The 18,476-nt window shown below is 40.6% G+C and overlaps 1 protein-coding gene across 1 annotated transcript in view; it reads right to left on the bottom strand.

The window, feature by feature from the left end:
- Nucleotides 1–1,164: 1,164 nt before the first annotated feature.
- LOC121379531 (putative leucine-rich repeat-containing protein DDB_G0290503) overlaps nucleotides 1,165–18,476 on the bottom strand; it is a 70,385-nt gene continuing 53,073 nt past the window's right edge. The window contains exons 27-36 of the mRNA XM_041508178.1: nucleotides 13,472–13,595; nucleotides 9,914–10,078; nucleotides 8,978–9,181; nucleotides 7,710–7,889; nucleotides 6,828–6,922; nucleotides 6,296–6,407; nucleotides 5,006–5,121; nucleotides 3,166–3,252; nucleotides 2,674–2,943; nucleotides 1,165–1,971 (exon numbers count right to left, since the gene is read on the bottom strand). Coding sequence (XP_041364112.1) covers nucleotides 1,698–1,971; nucleotides 2,674–2,943; nucleotides 3,166–3,252; nucleotides 5,006–5,121; nucleotides 6,296–6,407; nucleotides 6,828–6,922; nucleotides 7,710–7,889; nucleotides 8,978–9,181; nucleotides 9,914–10,078; nucleotides 13,472–13,595 — 1,627 coding nt within the window. The 3' untranslated portion in view covers nucleotides 1,165–1,697. The remainder of the gene's footprint in view (nucleotides 1,972–2,673; nucleotides 2,944–3,165; nucleotides 3,253–5,005; nucleotides 5,122–6,295; nucleotides 6,408–6,827; nucleotides 6,923–7,709; nucleotides 7,890–8,977; nucleotides 9,182–9,913; nucleotides 10,079–13,471; nucleotides 13,596–18,476) is intronic.

Raw genomic sequence — 18,476 nt, 5'->3', positions numbered from 1 at the left:
ACTGGTCAATGGGTAGAGGCTAGACTGATATGGACTACGGGTGAGGTAACCCTAACAGAAACCTCGAGTGCTGAAGTCAGAGGTATTGGGTGGCACCGCGCACTCTACACAATACAATACCATGCATCAACAGCTATTGTACAATACCATGCATCAACAGCTATTGTACAATACCATGCATCAACAGCTATTATACAATACCATGCATCAACAGCTATTATGACTACTAAGAGAAATTTGCAGCACACACCATATTATTACCTTTGAGAAAATTATTTATGTGTTTGCAATACTTACTTCAAAAAAGGTTTTGAAGTTTTGGCAAGGTTGTCGTTGCAGCCACAAATCACTGTTTTCACAAATGTAACAAAAGGAAACATGATCCCATAAAATATACAGCATCACACTAATATCACATGGAACACAGTTTAGTGTATACATGTTGACTTATTCCCAAACGTGTATCACTTATCTCTGGAACTTGATAAAACACAATTGACCAACATATACATACACACACAAATATTACTCTCAGAAAATTAATTATCCTACAGTAAGCACTGAGTCATTCTTTCAGTAAATTAAACCACTACAGTAAATACATCAATACATGGGTGTAAATATTTGTAAACATTACCAGGGGATATGACAAAATATTACAGCACAGCACATGAAAAAATATACATTAAAATAGGCAAGGATCATTCAACAGTTATGTAATGCAAAATCTAAAAAAAATGTATTCCCCTCTTCCCCATCAAACACTAAGACCATTCCCCGTAACATTTACCTGACAACCCCCCCTCCCCTCCCCCAACTTTACATATAAATATGATGTAATTTGATCAACATTATTGGATTTTTTGTGTGTATTTACAATTGTCTGTTTAGTAATAAATACAAGAAGAAAATGATATTAAATGATAAAATGGAAATGACTGGTTACATTTTACTTCATTTACAAATATCGATCCCCATCGGTGGGCCCATTGGGCTATTTCTCGTTCCAGCCAGTGCACCACGACTGGTATATATCGAAGGATGTGGTATGTGTTATCCTGTCTATGGGATGGTGCATATAAAAGATCCCTTGCTGCTAATCGAAAAGAGTAGCCCATAAAATGGCAACAGCGGGTTTCCTCTCTCAATATATGTGTGGTCCTTAACCATATGTCCCGACACCATATAACCATAAATCAAATGTGTTGAGTGCGTCATTAAATAAAACATTTCCTACCTTCATTTACAAATAAAAATAGTTTTGAAAATGTTATGCAACTCTTCACGTCTCCATGTTTTGCAATATCCCATGATACCCTCTATTCTCTGTTTTATCATAACTGCTTACTTTTGTATTTAATTATCTATTATTATTATTATTATCACTAGCATCTGTCTCTATGTTATTATTGCTGTCATCTTTGAATATATTGCTTTTCAAATTTGTAGGGAAAGGTTCTAATATAGACTTTAGTTGACCAAACCCACCATCATGAAAAGACAGAATAAATATTGTTTAAAACAGAACCCTCTCCCCACTAGAGTGTCACATAATTGTTGAATGGCCCCATACAAGAAAAACAATCAGCAAAATAAACAAAATATAAAATCATAAAACAAATTGAAATATCACATATAACATGAAGACCTCGGACTTCTTCTATCACATACATCGTAGTATGACGCTGTTGGACTTGCTATTTGCGCGGAGTGGACGACCCTTCACTGGGGAATGTACCGGACATGTTCAGCATGGCCAGATACACGGGGTTGTTTGGACCGAGTGAACACTCGCTGACCTGTGACATGTCGTCCGGCGTGTGGATGTCGTCCACGTGGAAGGTCGTGTTGCAGCTCACGTTTGTGTTGCCGAACGACGTGTTGTTGAGACTGGTGGGAAGCAGATGTTGGGCTCGGATCTGAGACCGCGCTATCAGCTCGTTGATCGCCTCAATTCGACACTTCTGGCTCCTAAAACATCAACATTATCATCGTCAGTTTAATCAAATAAAAACTTTCTATAAACCATCGGGCAATTAGCTTAATGACTGCTTCAATACGACACTTTTAGCTCCTAAAACATCAACATTGACATCGTCAGTTTAATCAAATGAAGACTTTCTATAAACCACCGCGCTATCAGCTCGTTAATCGCTTCAATTCGACACTTCTGGCTCCTAAAACATCAACGTTATCATCGTCAGTTTAATCAAATAAAGACTTTCTAAAAACCACAAAATGTCAATATATAACTGACATCATCTGGGGAAGATGACATAAAAACAAGAGTGCAGTTCTTAAATCATAGTAAACTGAACAAAATTCAAAATCCCCAAGACAGTCTTCAATGGAATGTCAAAATGTATTGTAGGCTTTTTAAACAATATAGCTGATGCAGTAAAATAAAATTTATGTTCCCTCTCAAATACTTTTCATTCAAAGTGACTTGTTAAAGCTTGTCACAAGAGAGAATTATTGTAACTGAGGCACAAATTTGATAATAATTAGTCACTTGTTTATTATTCTATATATATATAACACCTACATTGTTTTTGTACATGTATGTATATATATTATATATAACACCTACTTGTATGTATATATTATATATAACACCTACTTGTATGTATATATTATATATTACACCTACTTGAGTATATATATAACACCTACTTGTTGGGTGACGGACTGGCCTGTCTCATGTTGAGGACCTGGGCTCGCAGCCTGGCTGTGTCTTCCTCGACTGCCTGCAGTGAGTTCCGCGTGATGCTGTGCAGCGCCCTCTCCGTGCTAACCTCTGTCGTGAGCTTGTCGATCTGTCTGCGGTACGACGTCGCCAGTCTCGACTCGTGGTCCTTGGCGCTCGACTCGGACAGTCTGCGCGACTCGAGGTGCTCATGCATCTGCTGACTCAACTCTCGGACCATTTTGTCCATCTCCAACCTCAAAGAAAAAACACTCACATAGACAAAGGAAATTAATATTCTAATGCAACTCATTTGTAAGAACAAATCTGAATAATTAAAATCTGAGTGTCTGCAATTCAATGTGTGTCAGATCATCCAAAATGCTTGTATTGGCTCAAACTTCACGTTATGTCCTAAAGTATAATTTTCCTTTTGTACCAAAATGACTGGGAGTGAAAATCACACGGGCTTCTCTTACCACATTGTTTTATCTCCCGATTCAGATTCACACTTCTTTGCCAAAAACGTCTTCAGTTTTTTCAGTTCTTCTTCTTGTGCCTCAAACCTGCGTTAAAATACATTCATGTGTTACATATTATGATGCTATATCACTGGTTTGTGATACACATTCATAAAAAATATAGGGACACATTGGTATGTTATATGAAGGGTGGTAACAAAAAACCCACCTTTATAATAGCAATAACACATGAGTTTATTAAAACTTTTTATTATTAACATTGCAAAAGATCATTTCAGCCATTACATACAAACTACAGGGACTGTATTGTGTATAAAAACGCATATTACACATATCTGGACCAGCCCGAGAACTCACACATGTATATACATGTATATGAATACGTAATTAAGCTACATATAAAACTGTAGTTTTTATTTTGTATTAGTAGATAATGTTCTAATATATTGAGACGATATTGTGAATTTAGTAAATTAACTGTAGGTGTGTTTGTATTCTTTATTATTATCCACATGGTTAAAAATATCTTGGTACATATCAAGGTGATAAGTCCCACTAGAATGCCAAGTGGGACGTAACACTTCGACATCATAGCAATGACATCATCGATTGATGCACTACAACATTACAGGAACATCAATCAAGCGAGTTAAGCGATATAAATTAATATCAATCATGGGTAATAAATATAATATTAAACTCGCTATCATTTCGTATCATGTTTATGTCCCTCGTAAAATAATTTTTACTGTCACATGCTAATGCTCGTGACAAGTGAAAATTATTTCACTCAGGACGTAAACATGATATGAAATGGAAGCTCATTTAATATCCTATAACTGCCAAATGATGTTCAAATATGATGCGGTGACATTGTAGGTTTGACTGATGATGCTGATGCATCATCTCACATGTACTCACCTGCAGAACTTTCTACTTATCCAAGGTGTGGGGGGATCCAGTCTTAATTCTACTTGTCTAAGGTGGGGGGTCGAGGGACCTAGTGTTACTTATTTAAGGTGACGGGAGAGCTAGTCTTAGTTTCTACTGGACACAGGTGGGGTGGTGGTGGAGAGCTAATGTTAGTTTTTATCCCTGAGAAACTTGTACATTTATGCTGAACTCTGAAACACTGAGTGTGTACCATACCTGGTGCCGAGTGTGTACCGTACCTAGCACTGAGTGTGTACCATACCTGGCACCGAGTGTGTACCATACCTAGCACTGAGTGTGTACCATACCTGGCACCGACTGTGTACTGTACCTGGCACGGGTGTGTACTGTACCTGGCACGGGTGTGTACTGTACATGGCACAGAGTACCATACCTGGCACTGAGTGTGTACTGTACCTGGCACTGAGTGTGTACCATACCTGGCACCGAGTGTGTACTGTACCTGGCACCGAGTGTGTACCATACCTGGCACCGAGTGTGTACTGTACCTGGCACTGAGTGTGTACCATACCTGGCACCGAGTGTGTACTGTACCTGGCACGGGTGTGTACTGTACATGGCACAGAGTACCATACCTGGCACCGAGTGTGTACTGTACCTGGCACGGGTGTGTACTGTACCTAGCACAGAGTACTATACCTGGTACCGAGTGTGTACTGTACCTGGCACCGAGTGTGTACTGTACCTGGCACTGAGTGTGTACTGTGTACCGTACCTGGCACCGAGTGTGTAGTGTGTACCGTACCTGGCGCCGAGCGTGTACCGTACCTGGCGCCGAGCGTGTACCGTACCTGGCGCCGAGCGTGTACCGTACCTGGCGCCGAGAGTGTACCGTATCTGGCGCCGAGCATGTACCGTACCTGGCACTGAGTGTGTACTGTACCTGGCACTGAGAGTGGACTGCATCTCTTCCTCGATACGGAGCGAATCGATGGCCTGGCGCAGTTTGTTACTGTTGTCATGGAGACTCTCCTGAAGGTCCAACAGCTCCGTGTTCAGCTGAAACACAGAGAACAGGAATCAGGTTCTGACACTTGATTCAGAGAACAGGAATCAGGTTCTGACACTTGATTCAGAGAACAGGAATCAGGTTCTGACACTTGATTCAGAGAACAGGAATCAGGTTCTGACACTTGATTCAGAGAACAGGAATCAGGTTCTGACACTTGATTCAGAGAACAGGAATCAGGTTCTGACACTTGATTCAGAGAACAGGAATCAGGTTCTGACACTTGATTCAGAGAACAGGAATCAGGTTCTGACACTTGATTCAGAGAACAGGAATCAGGTTCTGACACTTGATAAAACATAAAGTTCAAGGACATTTCCAGGACTTTTTTCCCCCAGGACATTATTATTCATAGGCTATTACATTTGAAACATTTGGTAATTTTGACTCGTAGTCTTCAGAGGAAGCCTTCCACATTTTTCCAGTAGCAGCAAGCGATCTTTTATAGATTCTTTCCCAGACAGGACAACATAATCTTTGATATACAGCGAAACCCCTCAAAACCGGACGTTTTACAGAATCCCTTTTTAAAAACCAGCACAGAACTTAACCTCTCTAAACTGGATCCCTCTTAATACTGGACATTTGTCTTGGTCCCCTAGGATGTTCAGTTTTGAGGGGTTTCACTGTACGAGTCATGGACAGCTGATTGGGATGGGAATTTTGTTTTTAAATCAGAGAATGAGTCCACTGAGGTGGTTTGATCCTACGACGCAAGCACCTCAACCACCTGAGCTAACAGGGGCATGAATACCGAAAGTTAGAGAAGATCCTTGGCCTCACTCACACAGGCTGCACATTTCAATTGCTTCATTATACCTATTTTCGTGCTTATATCCAATCAAGGTTGAAGTATGCTGTCCTGGGCATAAACCTCAGCTAACTGAGCTGTCTGTCCAGGACAGTGGCTTAGTGGTTAGTGAGAGAGAAGTCAGTGTAGTTGTTAAACTTGCTCTGGGTGGGAGCCCAGTCTTAAGTCGAGAAGGCTTAACCACTACACCAAGACCGGTGCATTGTGATTAGCATCAAGGTTATCTTTTATATTAACATTTCCCATGGACGGGACAGTACACACCATGGGCTTCCATAGACCAGCCAAGGAACACCAGATGGGATGTGATATGTGATATAACCAGATGAAGGGAGATAACTCTGTGAACCCACCTTGAGATTGTCTTTATTCTTGGCGGCCAGCTGTTCCCGCGCTTGCTCCAGACTCACGGACAGGAGATGGACCTGCTGAGTTAACTTCTCTCTGTCCTGTTCACCAGTCTCGCTACAACACAGGAAAACACCCACACGTTTTCAATACATATACATCTGAACTTTACAGCCACTGACCCCGATATTCTGATACACTTAATGTTTTCTTCAGAAACTGTCCAAAGTTTTTCCATTGCAAAACAATTTTTAGGATTTTCTGTTTTCTCAAAAATACCCTGGAAATATTAACTACTTTGAAAGTTTTTTGAGACAAATCTAAACATAATATTTTAAATTATGACACCTTAATTAGCCCCTACCATTTTTTTAAAAATCAACTACGAATTATACAATGTCATTAATTTATTAAATAATCTGTTTTTCCCTCTTTAAACTTTGGTAAAAAAACTAACTTTAGCCAGCATCTTTTATTAAAAAAAACCGGCATACAATTACTCCTGACACATTGTGAAATTGTAAGAAAAAAAGTTACATTTTCTGCCTGAGCTCCAGGGTGGTCTTGTGTAGCTTTATTTCAAACAGCTGTTTCTCTGTGTCGAGGGCCTGCTGTAGTTGTACCACCTCCGCCTGTAAGCAGAACACAAATATCTCGTACTAAATCTAAATACCAAACACACACTATCTAATATGAATATAGAGCAACAAGTTTGCAGTTCTAACGACATCCAGTCTCATCACAGTGACCTGTTCAGTTTCATAACGGTGACTTTTCCAATTTTGTGACTGACCTTTACAATCTCACAACAGTGACCTATCCAATCTGACAACAGTGACCTCTTTAGTATCACGACACTGACCTTTTTAGCTTCAAGGCAGTGACTTTATCGGCCTCATGACCATGGCCGTTCCAGTCTCATAACAGTTACCTCTCCAGTCTCACAACAGTGACCTATCCAGTTTCATGACAGTGACCCATCCAGTTTCATCATAGTGACCTATCCGGTCTCACAACTGACCTATCCAGTTTCATAACAGTGACCTATCCAGTCTCACAACAGTGACCTATCCAGTTTCATGACAGTGACCTATCCGATTTCATGACAGTGACCTATCCGATTTCACGAGTGACCTATCCAGTTTCAAGACTGACCTATCCGGTCTCACAACAGTGACCTATCCAGTCTCACAACAGTGACCTCTCCAGTCTCACAACAGTGACCTATCCAGTCTCACAACAGTGACCTATCCAGTCTCACAACAGTGACCTATCCGGTCTCACAACAGTGACCTCTCCAGTCTCACAACAGTGACCTATCCAGTCTCACAACAGTGACCTATCCAGTCTCACAACAGTGACCTATCCAGTTTCATGACAGTGACCCATCCAGTCTCATCATAGTGATGTAAATCTCACCTGTAACATATTTGTTTTCTCCTGCTTTGCCTTGACGGCCGTCTTGAGGCTGTGAGCCAGAACCTTGGTCTCCTGTAGCTGTGTGGAGAGAGTGTGGACGTGCTCCGTTTCTGTTTTCAGCTGGGACTCGGCCACGCCCAACTGTTTCTGTAACTCCAGGATCCGCTCCTCACATTTCAGCTGAAACACACACAGACAACAACTGTAAGGTGCAGATCTAGGGGAGGATGCCGTATGTGTATAACACTTCCCCGAGTTTCAAAGTGTCCCCAAAATGCAGTGGTTTTAACCGTTTAACCCTTTACTTTCTTCACTACTATCACTTCTGTCTGGATGACTGGTCTACAGTGTTGAAAAGGTTAACATATGTATGAATATAATAGGTTTTATTTCCTTTCAGTGGGAAAGATATTATTTCTGGTCAGCTGGGTGTTGTTGGAAGGAGAAACCTGCTGCATCAACACAGCCTACTCCTACAGAAAAACAGCAAGGGATTTGTAGCTGAACTATCACATAAACAGGACAGTACAAACCATGGACCATACCAGTTGTGCAATACTGGGCCCATATTTACGAAACGATCTTAGCACTACGAAATCATAAAACCATCGTAGGCTACGACGGCATCCCGGGCTTCTAGATTATGGTAGCCTACTCCCGTGGCTAGTGATATTCAATGTTGGGCTGGTAAATAACTACTATTACCATGCCCGACGGCTACTAAAACAAAAGTTGTCAAATGCTGCATTTAAGTGTATTTTGTAAATATGAATGTCCTGTCCCCACTCCTACATCCTATCGCAATCTTAGTGTTTTTAAGATCTATCTCCCTCTTTAGGGGACATATCTGATTATTACTATTATTTAGCTAGTGGATTTTTAATTGTGGCTAGTATATTTTTTAAATGACTGATCCCATGGCTAGTGGATTTTATACAAATTCTAGAAGTTCTGCACGGTCACCACAGCACACGCAGCCATAATGATGTCATATCTAATGATGATTTTACGATTCTGTAGCACTAAGATGGGTTTGAAAATATGGGCCCTGGTTAATATGGGCCCTGGTTAATATGGGCCCCGGTTAATATGGGCCCCGGTTAATATGGGCCCTGGTTAATAGGGTGTGTGTGTTAAAAAACAGAAAACAAAGAAAAACAATTCCATCAATGGCATTTAATCATGCCACCTGTAACACCTCAGACGAGCACCGTACCACTGAGCTACGTCCAACATCCTAGCCAGGAATGACTTAAAAAGAAGAATACCTTTTCCCTCCTGATGTCATCGATGTCGGACATGGCCGACTTCAGTTTCTCCTCCGCGTGCTTGCGAGCGGTGCATTCTTCAGTGTAAGCAGAGCCTGTGTGGTCCACTGACAGCACCAGCGACCGGTTTTCTACCTGCAGTTGGTCGAACTTCGAATGGACAGAGTCCAGTGTCTGTTGTGTGGACTGTAACTTCTGCTCCATCTGTGATAACAACAACAAGACATTATGATAGTACATGTAAAGGAATGTCTGTTTCACAATTTTAATAGTTAATAACACTCAGAATTAAAAAAATATAAAATAATAAAAATGTAACAAAAATATACTGTAATTAGTGTATTTTGAATGAATGAAAGGATCTGCAGTAAATGAGATGTTCACATTTCTCCTGCCTGTAATTACCGTTAAGATTCACACCACAGCTTCTCCACTTGTATAAATAATCATTACAATCTAACAATGTCACGACAAACACTAAGGCTGGATTCTACAAATCCACTGGCCCTTGGTCCCGGCTTGTTAATGTTTGGTCTGGGCTAGTGGAAATCATCAGCTGTGTTACTATAATACATAGGACACAAGCCAAAGCTTCTGAGGAGTTGGTAATGTTCTTAAACATTTGTCTAACGCTAACTAACTTAAAGGTATATCAACATAACACCAGCTTCCACATCCTGACATCCAACAGACGATGATTAATAAATCAATGTGCTCTTGTGGTGTCGTTAAACAAAACTAACTTTGGTGCTGCCAACCATCTGATAATAATACAGGACCTGATATATTACAATAATAAAATCATCAATTTCATACTTTAAACAAGAAGAGAAACATGTTTTTCCCACCATTTGTAAACTTCAAGACCGTGTATACCAGCGGGTTACGCCTACTGACTGTGTCACGACGACTGACGACATTTACCCGAGAACTGACCTGATTCAGAGCTTCCTTCAAGTGGGAAACCTTCGTGTCTTTCTGCGACTGGAGATCGGAGATTCTGTGATTGAACTCGAGAGTGTGGCAACTTGCCAGTTCCTTCTGATTGCGAAGATCCTGCTGCAGGGTGTGGCACTGAATCTGGCTCTCACTCAACTCATCCTGCAAACACAAACACGGAAATACGGAAACGTCATTCATTTATACATTTACCTTAGTTTCACACCCAGCAGATGATATATTTTAATGCTGGTATGTTCATGACATTCATTCATTCATTCAATAAATTGTCATCAAGCGATACTTAAGCCCACCAAAAGCCAGAGATATCAAATGAGCAAAACGATACTGGTCAATGAGGCTGTATGCTCATCTGATAGCTTTTGTGCACTTGTGATTTCAGTGTTTGTTTGTTTGTTCTTTTAACTAAGTAAACTTGTAAGGAAATTCTCCACTGAGGGGGTTTGATACTGTAATCCAGGCACCTCAGACGAACGCTCTACAAACTCATCAAATACATCAGAGAGAGGGTCCACAGAGGGAATGTGATTCTCCGAACCAAACACCTCAGATAAGCATTCTACTGACTCTGCTAGATCAAAGCTCCGGCCCACTATTAATCAGAGACGGATTCAGTAAGGTTCTATCTGCCGACCCAAGCACCTCTGACCAGCACTCTACAAACTCATCTAGATCCCAGCAAAAACAAGGGTCTACTAAGAAGGTTCAATCTCTAGCCCAGCACCTCAAAGAAAGGCTCTACTGGCCGAGCTAGATCGAAACCCAGCCCACTGCTAAACCTGGGTCTACTAAGAAGGTTCAATCTCTACCCAGCACCTCAAAGAAAGGCTCTACTGGCCAAGCTAGATCGAAACCCAGCCCACTGCTAAACCTGGGTCTACTAAGAAGGTTCAATCTCTACCCAGCACCTCAAAGAAAGGCTCTACTGGCCAAGCTAGATCGAAACCCAGCCCACTGCTAAACCTGGGTCTACTAAGAAGGTTCAATCTCTAGCCCAGCACCTCAAAGAAAGGCTCTACTGGCCAAGCTAGATTGATCCCCAGCCCACTGCTAAACCTGGGTCTACTAAGAAGGTTCAATCTCTAGCCCAGCACCTCAAAGAAAGGCTCTACTGGCCAAGCTAGATCGAAACCCAGCCCACTGCTAAACCTGGGTCTACTAAGAAGGTTCAATCTCTACCCAGCACCTCAAAGAAAGGCTCTACTGGCCAAGCTAGATCGAAACCCAGCCCACTGCTAAACCTGGGTCTACTAAGAAGGTTCAATCTCTAGCCCAGCACCTCAAAGAAAGGCTCTACTGGCCGAGCTAGATCGAAACCCAGCCCACTGCTAAACCTGGCTCACACAGAAGTTAATTTGTTAAAGAGAAAAAGTCTCACAGATTATTTGCCTTGAAACATACACTACAGGGTGTAAATTGCTCTTCAGCTAACACTACCATAAGTGTCTTACAACTGGTTTTCTTATCAAAGTTAGTTTGTTTTATTTAACGATTACACAAGAGCACATTGATTTATTAATTATCAGTCATTAGATGTCAAGCATTTGGTAATTTTGATAAATGTCTTAGAGAGAAGTTTTCCATTTGTCCATTAGTAGCAAGGGATCTTTTATATGTACCATCTCACAGACAGGACAACACATACCATGGTCTTTGATATACCAGTCCTGGTCCATTGGCTGGAATGAAAAATAGCCCAATGGGCCCATCGATGAGGGTCGATCCAAGACAGACCATGCATCAAATGAGCGGTTTACCACTGGGCTATGTCTTGTCCCGGTTTGCTTATCAAAGGCATTGGTATGTGATGTTCTGTCTGTGCTAAAGTGCATATAAACTATCTTCTGCTGCTAATGGAGAAATGTAGCTAGTTTCCTCTGAACTGTGTTTGATATCCGACAGCTGATGATTAATTAATCAATGTGCTTGTTAAAGAAAAGAAACATTAACTTTTACTACCACACACGAGTATACATGCCCTCAACCACACAAACGCTACCACACACGAGTACACATGCCCTCAACCACACAAACGCTACCACACAGGAGTACACACACCCTCAACCACACAAACACTACCACACACGCCCTCAACCACACAAACACTACCACACACAAGTACACACGCCCTCAACCACACAAACACTACCACACACGAGTACACACGCCCTCAACCATACAAACACTACCACTCACGAGTACACAACCACACACCCTCAACCACACAAACGCTACCACACATGAGTACACACGCCCTCAACCACACAAACGCTACCACACATGAGTACACATGCCCTCAACCACACAAATGCTACCACACACGAGTACACAAGCCCTCAACCACACAAACACTACCACACACGAGTACATACGCCCTCAACCACACAAACACTACCACACACAAGTACATGCCCTCAACCACACAAACACTACCACACATGAGTACACACGCCCTCAACCAGACAAAGGCGACAGCTGACGATAAAACATTAACTTTTACTACCACACACGAGTACACACGCCCTCAACCACACAAACACTACAGTTGATGATAAAACATTAACTTTTACTACCACACACACGCCCTCAACCACACAAAGGCTACAGTTGACGATAAAACATTAACTTTTACTACCACACACGAGTACACACGCCCTCAACCACACAAACGCGACAGATGACGATAAAACATTAACTTTTACTACCACACACGAGTACACACGCCCTCAACCACACAAATGCTACAGTTGACGATAAAACATTAACTTTTACTACCACACACGAGTACACACGCCCTCAACTACACAAACGCTACAGTTGACGATAAAACATTAACTTTTACTACCACACACGAGTACACACGCCCTCAACCACACAAACGCTACAGTTGACGATAAAACATTAACTTTTACTACCACACACGAGTACACACGCTCTCAACTACACAAACGCTACAGTTGACGATAAAACATTAACTTTTACTACCACACACGAGTACACACGCCCTCAACCACACAAACACTACAGTTGATGATAAAACATTAACTTTTACTACCACACACACGCCCTCAACCACACAAAGGCTACAGTTGACGATAAAACATTAACTTTTACTACCACACACGAGTACACACGCCCTCAACCACACAAACGCGACAGATGACGATAAAACATTAACTTTTACTACCACACACGAGTACACACGCCCTCAACCACACAAATGCTACAGTTGACGATAAAACATTAACTTTTACTACCACACACGAGTACACACGCTCTCAACTACACAAACGCTACAGTTGACGATAAAACATTAACTTTTACTACCACACACGAGTACACACGCCCTCAACCACACAAACGCTACAGTTGACGATAAAACATTAACTTTTACTACCACACACGAGTACACACGCCCTCAACCACACAAATGCTACAGTTGACGATAAAACATTAACTTTTACTACCACACACGAGTACACACGCTCTCAACTACACAAACGCTACAGTTGACGATAAAACATTCTATTGTACCTGTAGCCTCTGGTTGGCTTCTTTGAAGGATATCATTTCATTTCTGTGAGACTCGAGGAGGATCTGCGACTCCGCCACCCGCGATTCCATCCTCGACATCTTTGATTCCATTTCCTTCTTCTGCCTAAACACAAAACACAAACTCTACTGAGATAACAGAACACCTTCATAATAAATTTCAGATAAATAGAAAATAACTAGTTAATGACGCCGGATATCTGCTTTATCCAATGAAGGTAAGAATGGAAAATTCAACAAAAATTTGCCAAGCAGAATTTCTCATTCGGCCTTAACAGGATAAAGCAGATATCCGACGTCAAAAACTAGATATTATGTTTATCCTGCAAGCCATATAAATTAAGGGGAAAAGATATTATTTCTGTTATTTCAGCCACATTGTATAATGACCTCGAGGTCAAATGAGCAATTTTGTGTAATGTAGCTATGAGTGACGTCAAAAGTCATATCCTAGCTGCTAGTAACAGGATATGACTTTGCTTTATCTGTCATCAAATTGTGTCAATAGTTTGGTGGCTGTAGGATAAATACTCTTAATTCTGTTGTAATAGTCTTAACCTATTCAGGTAGTTTTGGATGGAATAAACCACAAAATACTCTTAATTCTGTTGTAATAGTCTTAACCTATTCAGGTAGTTTTGGATGGAATAAACCACAAAATACTCTTAATTCTGTTGTAATAGTCTTAACCTATTCAGGTAGTTTTGGATGGAATAAACCACAAAATATTCTTAATTCTGTTGTAATAGTCTTAACCTATTCAGGTAGTTTTGGATGGAATAAACCACAAAATACTCTTAATTCTGTTGTAATAGTCTTAACCTATTCAGGTAGTTTTGGATGGAATAAACCACAAAATACTCTTAATTCTGTTGCAATAGTCTTAACCTATTCAGGTAGTTTTGGATGGAATAAACCACAAAATACTCTTAATTCTGTTGCAATAGTCTTAACCTATTCAGGTAGTTTTGGATGGAATAAACCACAAAATACTCTTAATTCTGTTGCAATAGTCTTAACCTATTCAGGTAGTTTTGGATGGAATAAACCACAAAATACTCTTAATTCTGTTGCAATAGTCTTAACCTATTCAGGTAGTTTTGGATGGAATAAACCACAAAATACTCTTAATTCTGTTGTAATAGTCTTAACCTATTCAGGTAGTTTTGGATGGAATAAACCACAAAATACTCTTAATTCTGTTGTAATAGTCTTAACCTATTCAGGTAGTTTTGGATGGAATAAACCACAAAACTCTCTTAATTCTGTTGTAATAGTCTTAACCTATTCAGGTAGTTTTGGATGGAATAAACCACAAAATACTCTTAATTCTGTTGTAATAGTCTTAACCTATTCAGGTAGTTTTGGATGGAATAAACCACAAAATACTCTTAATTCTGTTGTAATAGTCTTAACCTATTCAGGTAGTTTTGGATGGAATAAACCACAAAACTCTCTTAATTCTGTTGTAATAGTCTTAACCTATTCAGGTAGTTTTGGATGGAATAAACCACAAAACTCTCTTAATTCTGTTGCAATAGTCTTAACCTATTAATGTAGTTTTGGATGGAATAAACCACAAAATACTCTTAATTCTGTTGCAATAGTCTTAACCTATTCAGGTAGTTTTGGATGGAATAAACCACAAAATACTCTTAATTCTGTTGCAATAGTCTTAACCTATTCAGGTAGTTTTGGATGGAATAAACCACAAAATACTCTTAATTCTGTTGCAATAGTCTTAACCTATTCAGGTAGTTTTGGATGGAATAAACCACAAAATACTCTTAATTCTGTTGTAATAGTCTTAACCTATTCAGGTAGTTTTGGATGGAATAAACCACAAAATACTCTTAATTCTGTTGTAATAGTCTTAACCTATTCAGGTAGTTTTGGATGGAATAAACCACAAAACTCTCTTAATTCTGTTGTAATAGTCTTAACCTATTCAGGTAGTTTTGGATGGAATAAACCACAAAATACTCTTAATTCTGTTGTAATAGTCTTAACCTATTCAGGTAGTTTTGGATGGAATAAACCACAAAATACTCTTAATTCTGTTGCAATAGTCTTAACCTATTCTGGTAGTTTTGGATGGAATAAACCACAAAATACTCTTAATTCTGTTGTAATAGTCTTAACCTATTCAGGTAGTTTTGGATGGAATAAACCACAAAATACTCTTAATTCTGTTGCAATAGTCTTAACCTATTCAGGTAGTTTTGGATGGAATAAACCACAAAATATTCTGATAACAGAGACTGCTACTAGTCTATATTATAATTCCAGTTAATATTATCAATTATATACTCAAACAGGTTATTTGAGTTATTCTAAAAAGCCGAACTATTAGTTATGTTTTTTACATTCAACAAACATAGAATTTTTCTTGACTAAAGATTATTTCAGTTTTATTTTTACTCTAGCTATGGCAGACACCAGGGCCCCGTTCCTTGAAGTGATCTCAGCGGTAAGATTATTTCAGTTTTATTTTTACTCTAGCTATGGCAGACACCAGGGCCCCGTTCCATGAAGTGATCTCAGCGGTAAGATTATTTCAGTTTTATCTTTACTCTAGCTATGGCAGACACCAGGGCCCCGTTCCATGAAGTGACCTCAGCGGTAAGATTATTTCAGTTTTATTTTTACTCTAGCTATGGCAGACACCAGGGCCCCGTTCCATGAAGTGATCTCAGCGGTAAGATTATTTCAGTTTTATCTTTACTCTAGCTATGGCAGACACCAGGGCCCCGTTCCTTGAAGTGATCTTAGCGGTAAGATTATTTCAGTTTTATCTTTACTCTAGCTATGGCAGACACCAGGGCCCCGTTCCATGAAGTGATCTTAGCGGTAAGATTATTTCAGTTTTATCTTTACTCTAGCTATGGCAGACACCAGGGCCCCGTTCCATGAAGTGATCTTAGCGGTAAGATTATTTCAGTTTTATCTTTACTCTAGCTATGGCAGACACCAGGGCCCCGTTCCTTGAAGTGATCTTAGCGGTAAGATTATTTCAGTTTTATCTTTACTCTAGCTATGGCAGACACCAGGGCCCCGTTCCATGAAGTGATCTTAGCGGTAAGATTATTTCAGTTTTATCTTTACTCTAGCTATGGCAGACACCAGGGCCCCGTTCCTTGAAGTGATCTTAGCGGTAAGATTATTTCAGTTTTATCTTTACTCTAGCTATGGCAGACACCAGGGCCCCGTTCCTTGAAGTGATCTTAGCGGTAAGATTATTTCAGTTTTATCTTTACTCTAGCTATGGCAGACACCAGGGCCCCGTTCCTTGAAGTGATCTTAGCGGTAAGATTATTTCAGTTTTATCTTTACTCTAGCTATGGCAGACACCAGGGCCCCGTTCCATGAAGTGATCTTAGCGGTAAGATTATTTCAGTTTTATCTTTACTCTAGCTATGGCAGACACCAGGGCCCCGTTCCATGAAGTGATCTTAGCGGTAAGATTATTTCAGTTTTATCTTTACTCTAGCTATGGCAGACACCAGGGCCCCGTTCCTTGAAGTGATCTCAGCGGTAAGATTATTTCAGTTTTATCTTTACTCTAGCTATGGCAGGGGGGGGGGCCGGGTCCTGACACCAGGGCCCCGTTCCAGACACCAGGGCCCCGTTCCATGAAGTGATCTCAGCGGTAAGATTATTTCAGTTTTATCTTTACTCTAGCTATGGCAGACACCAGGGCCCCGTTCCATGAAGTGATCTCAGCGGTAAGATTATTTCAGTTTTATCTTTACTCTAGCTATGGCAGACACCAGGGCCCCGTTCCATGAAGTGATCTTAGCGGTAAGATTATTTCAGTTTTATCTTTACTCTAGCTATGGCAGACACCAGGGCCCCGTTCCTTGAAGTGATCTTAGCGGTAAGATTATTTCAGTTTTATCTTTACTCTAGCTATGGCAGACACCAGGGCCCCGTTCCTTGAAGTGATCTTAGCGGTAAGATTATTTCAGTTTTATCTTTACTCTAGCTATGGCAGACACCAGGGCCCCGTTCCATGAAGTGATCTTAGCGGTAAGATTATTTCAGTTTTATCTTTACTCTAGCTATGGCAGACACCAGGGCCCCGTTCCATGAAGTGATCTTAGCGGTAAGATTATTTCAGTTTTATCTTTACTCTAGCTATGGCAGACACCAGGGCCCCGTTCCTTGAAGTGATCTTAGCGGTAAGATTATTTCAGTTTTATCTTTACTCTAGCTATGGCAGACACCAGGGCCCCGTTCCTTGAAGTGATCTTAGCGGTAAGATTATTTCAGTTTTATCTTTACTCTAGCTATGGCAGACACCAGGGCCCCGTTCCTTGAAGTGATCTTAGCGGTAAGATTATTTCAGTTTTATCTTTACTCTAGCTATGGCAGACACCAGGGCCCCGTTCCTTGAAGTGATCTTAGCGGTAAGATTATTTCAGTTTTATCTTTACTCTAGCTATGGCAGACACCAGGGCCCCGTTCCTTGAAGTGATCTTAGCGGTAAGATTATTTCAGTTTTATCTTTACTCTAGCTATGGCAGACACCAGGGCCCCGTTCCTTGAAGTGATCTTAGCGGTAAGATTATTTCAGTTTTATCTTTACTCTAGCTATGGCAGACACCAGGGCCCCGTTCCTTGAAGTGATCTTAGCGGTAAGATTATTTCAGTTTTATCTTTACTCTAGCTATGGCAGACACCAGGGCCCCGTTCCTTGAAGTGATCTTAGCGGTAAGATTATTTCAGTTTTATCTTTACTCTAGCTATGGCAGACACCAGGGCCCCGTTCCTTGAAGTGATCTTAGCGGTAAGATTATTTCAGTTTTATCTTTACTCTAGCTATGGCAGACACCAGGGCCCCGTTCCATGAAGTGATCTTAGCGGTAAGATTATTTCAGTTTTATCTTTACTCTAGCTATGGCAGACACCAGGGCCCCGTTCCTTGAAGTGATCTTAGCGGTAAGATTATTTCAGTTTTATCTTTACTCTAGCTATGGCAGACACC

Source organism: Gigantopelta aegis, chromosome 2 (assembly GCF_016097555.1).
Source record: "Gigantopelta aegis isolate Gae_Host chromosome 2, Gae_host_genome, whole genome shotgun sequence".
NCBI classification, from domain to species: Eukaryota; Metazoa; Mollusca; class Gastropoda; order Neomphalida; family Peltospiridae; genus Gigantopelta; species Gigantopelta aegis.
Note: the sequence above shows the minus strand (reverse complement) of the source record. Positions and strands in the feature narration are given on the sequence as shown.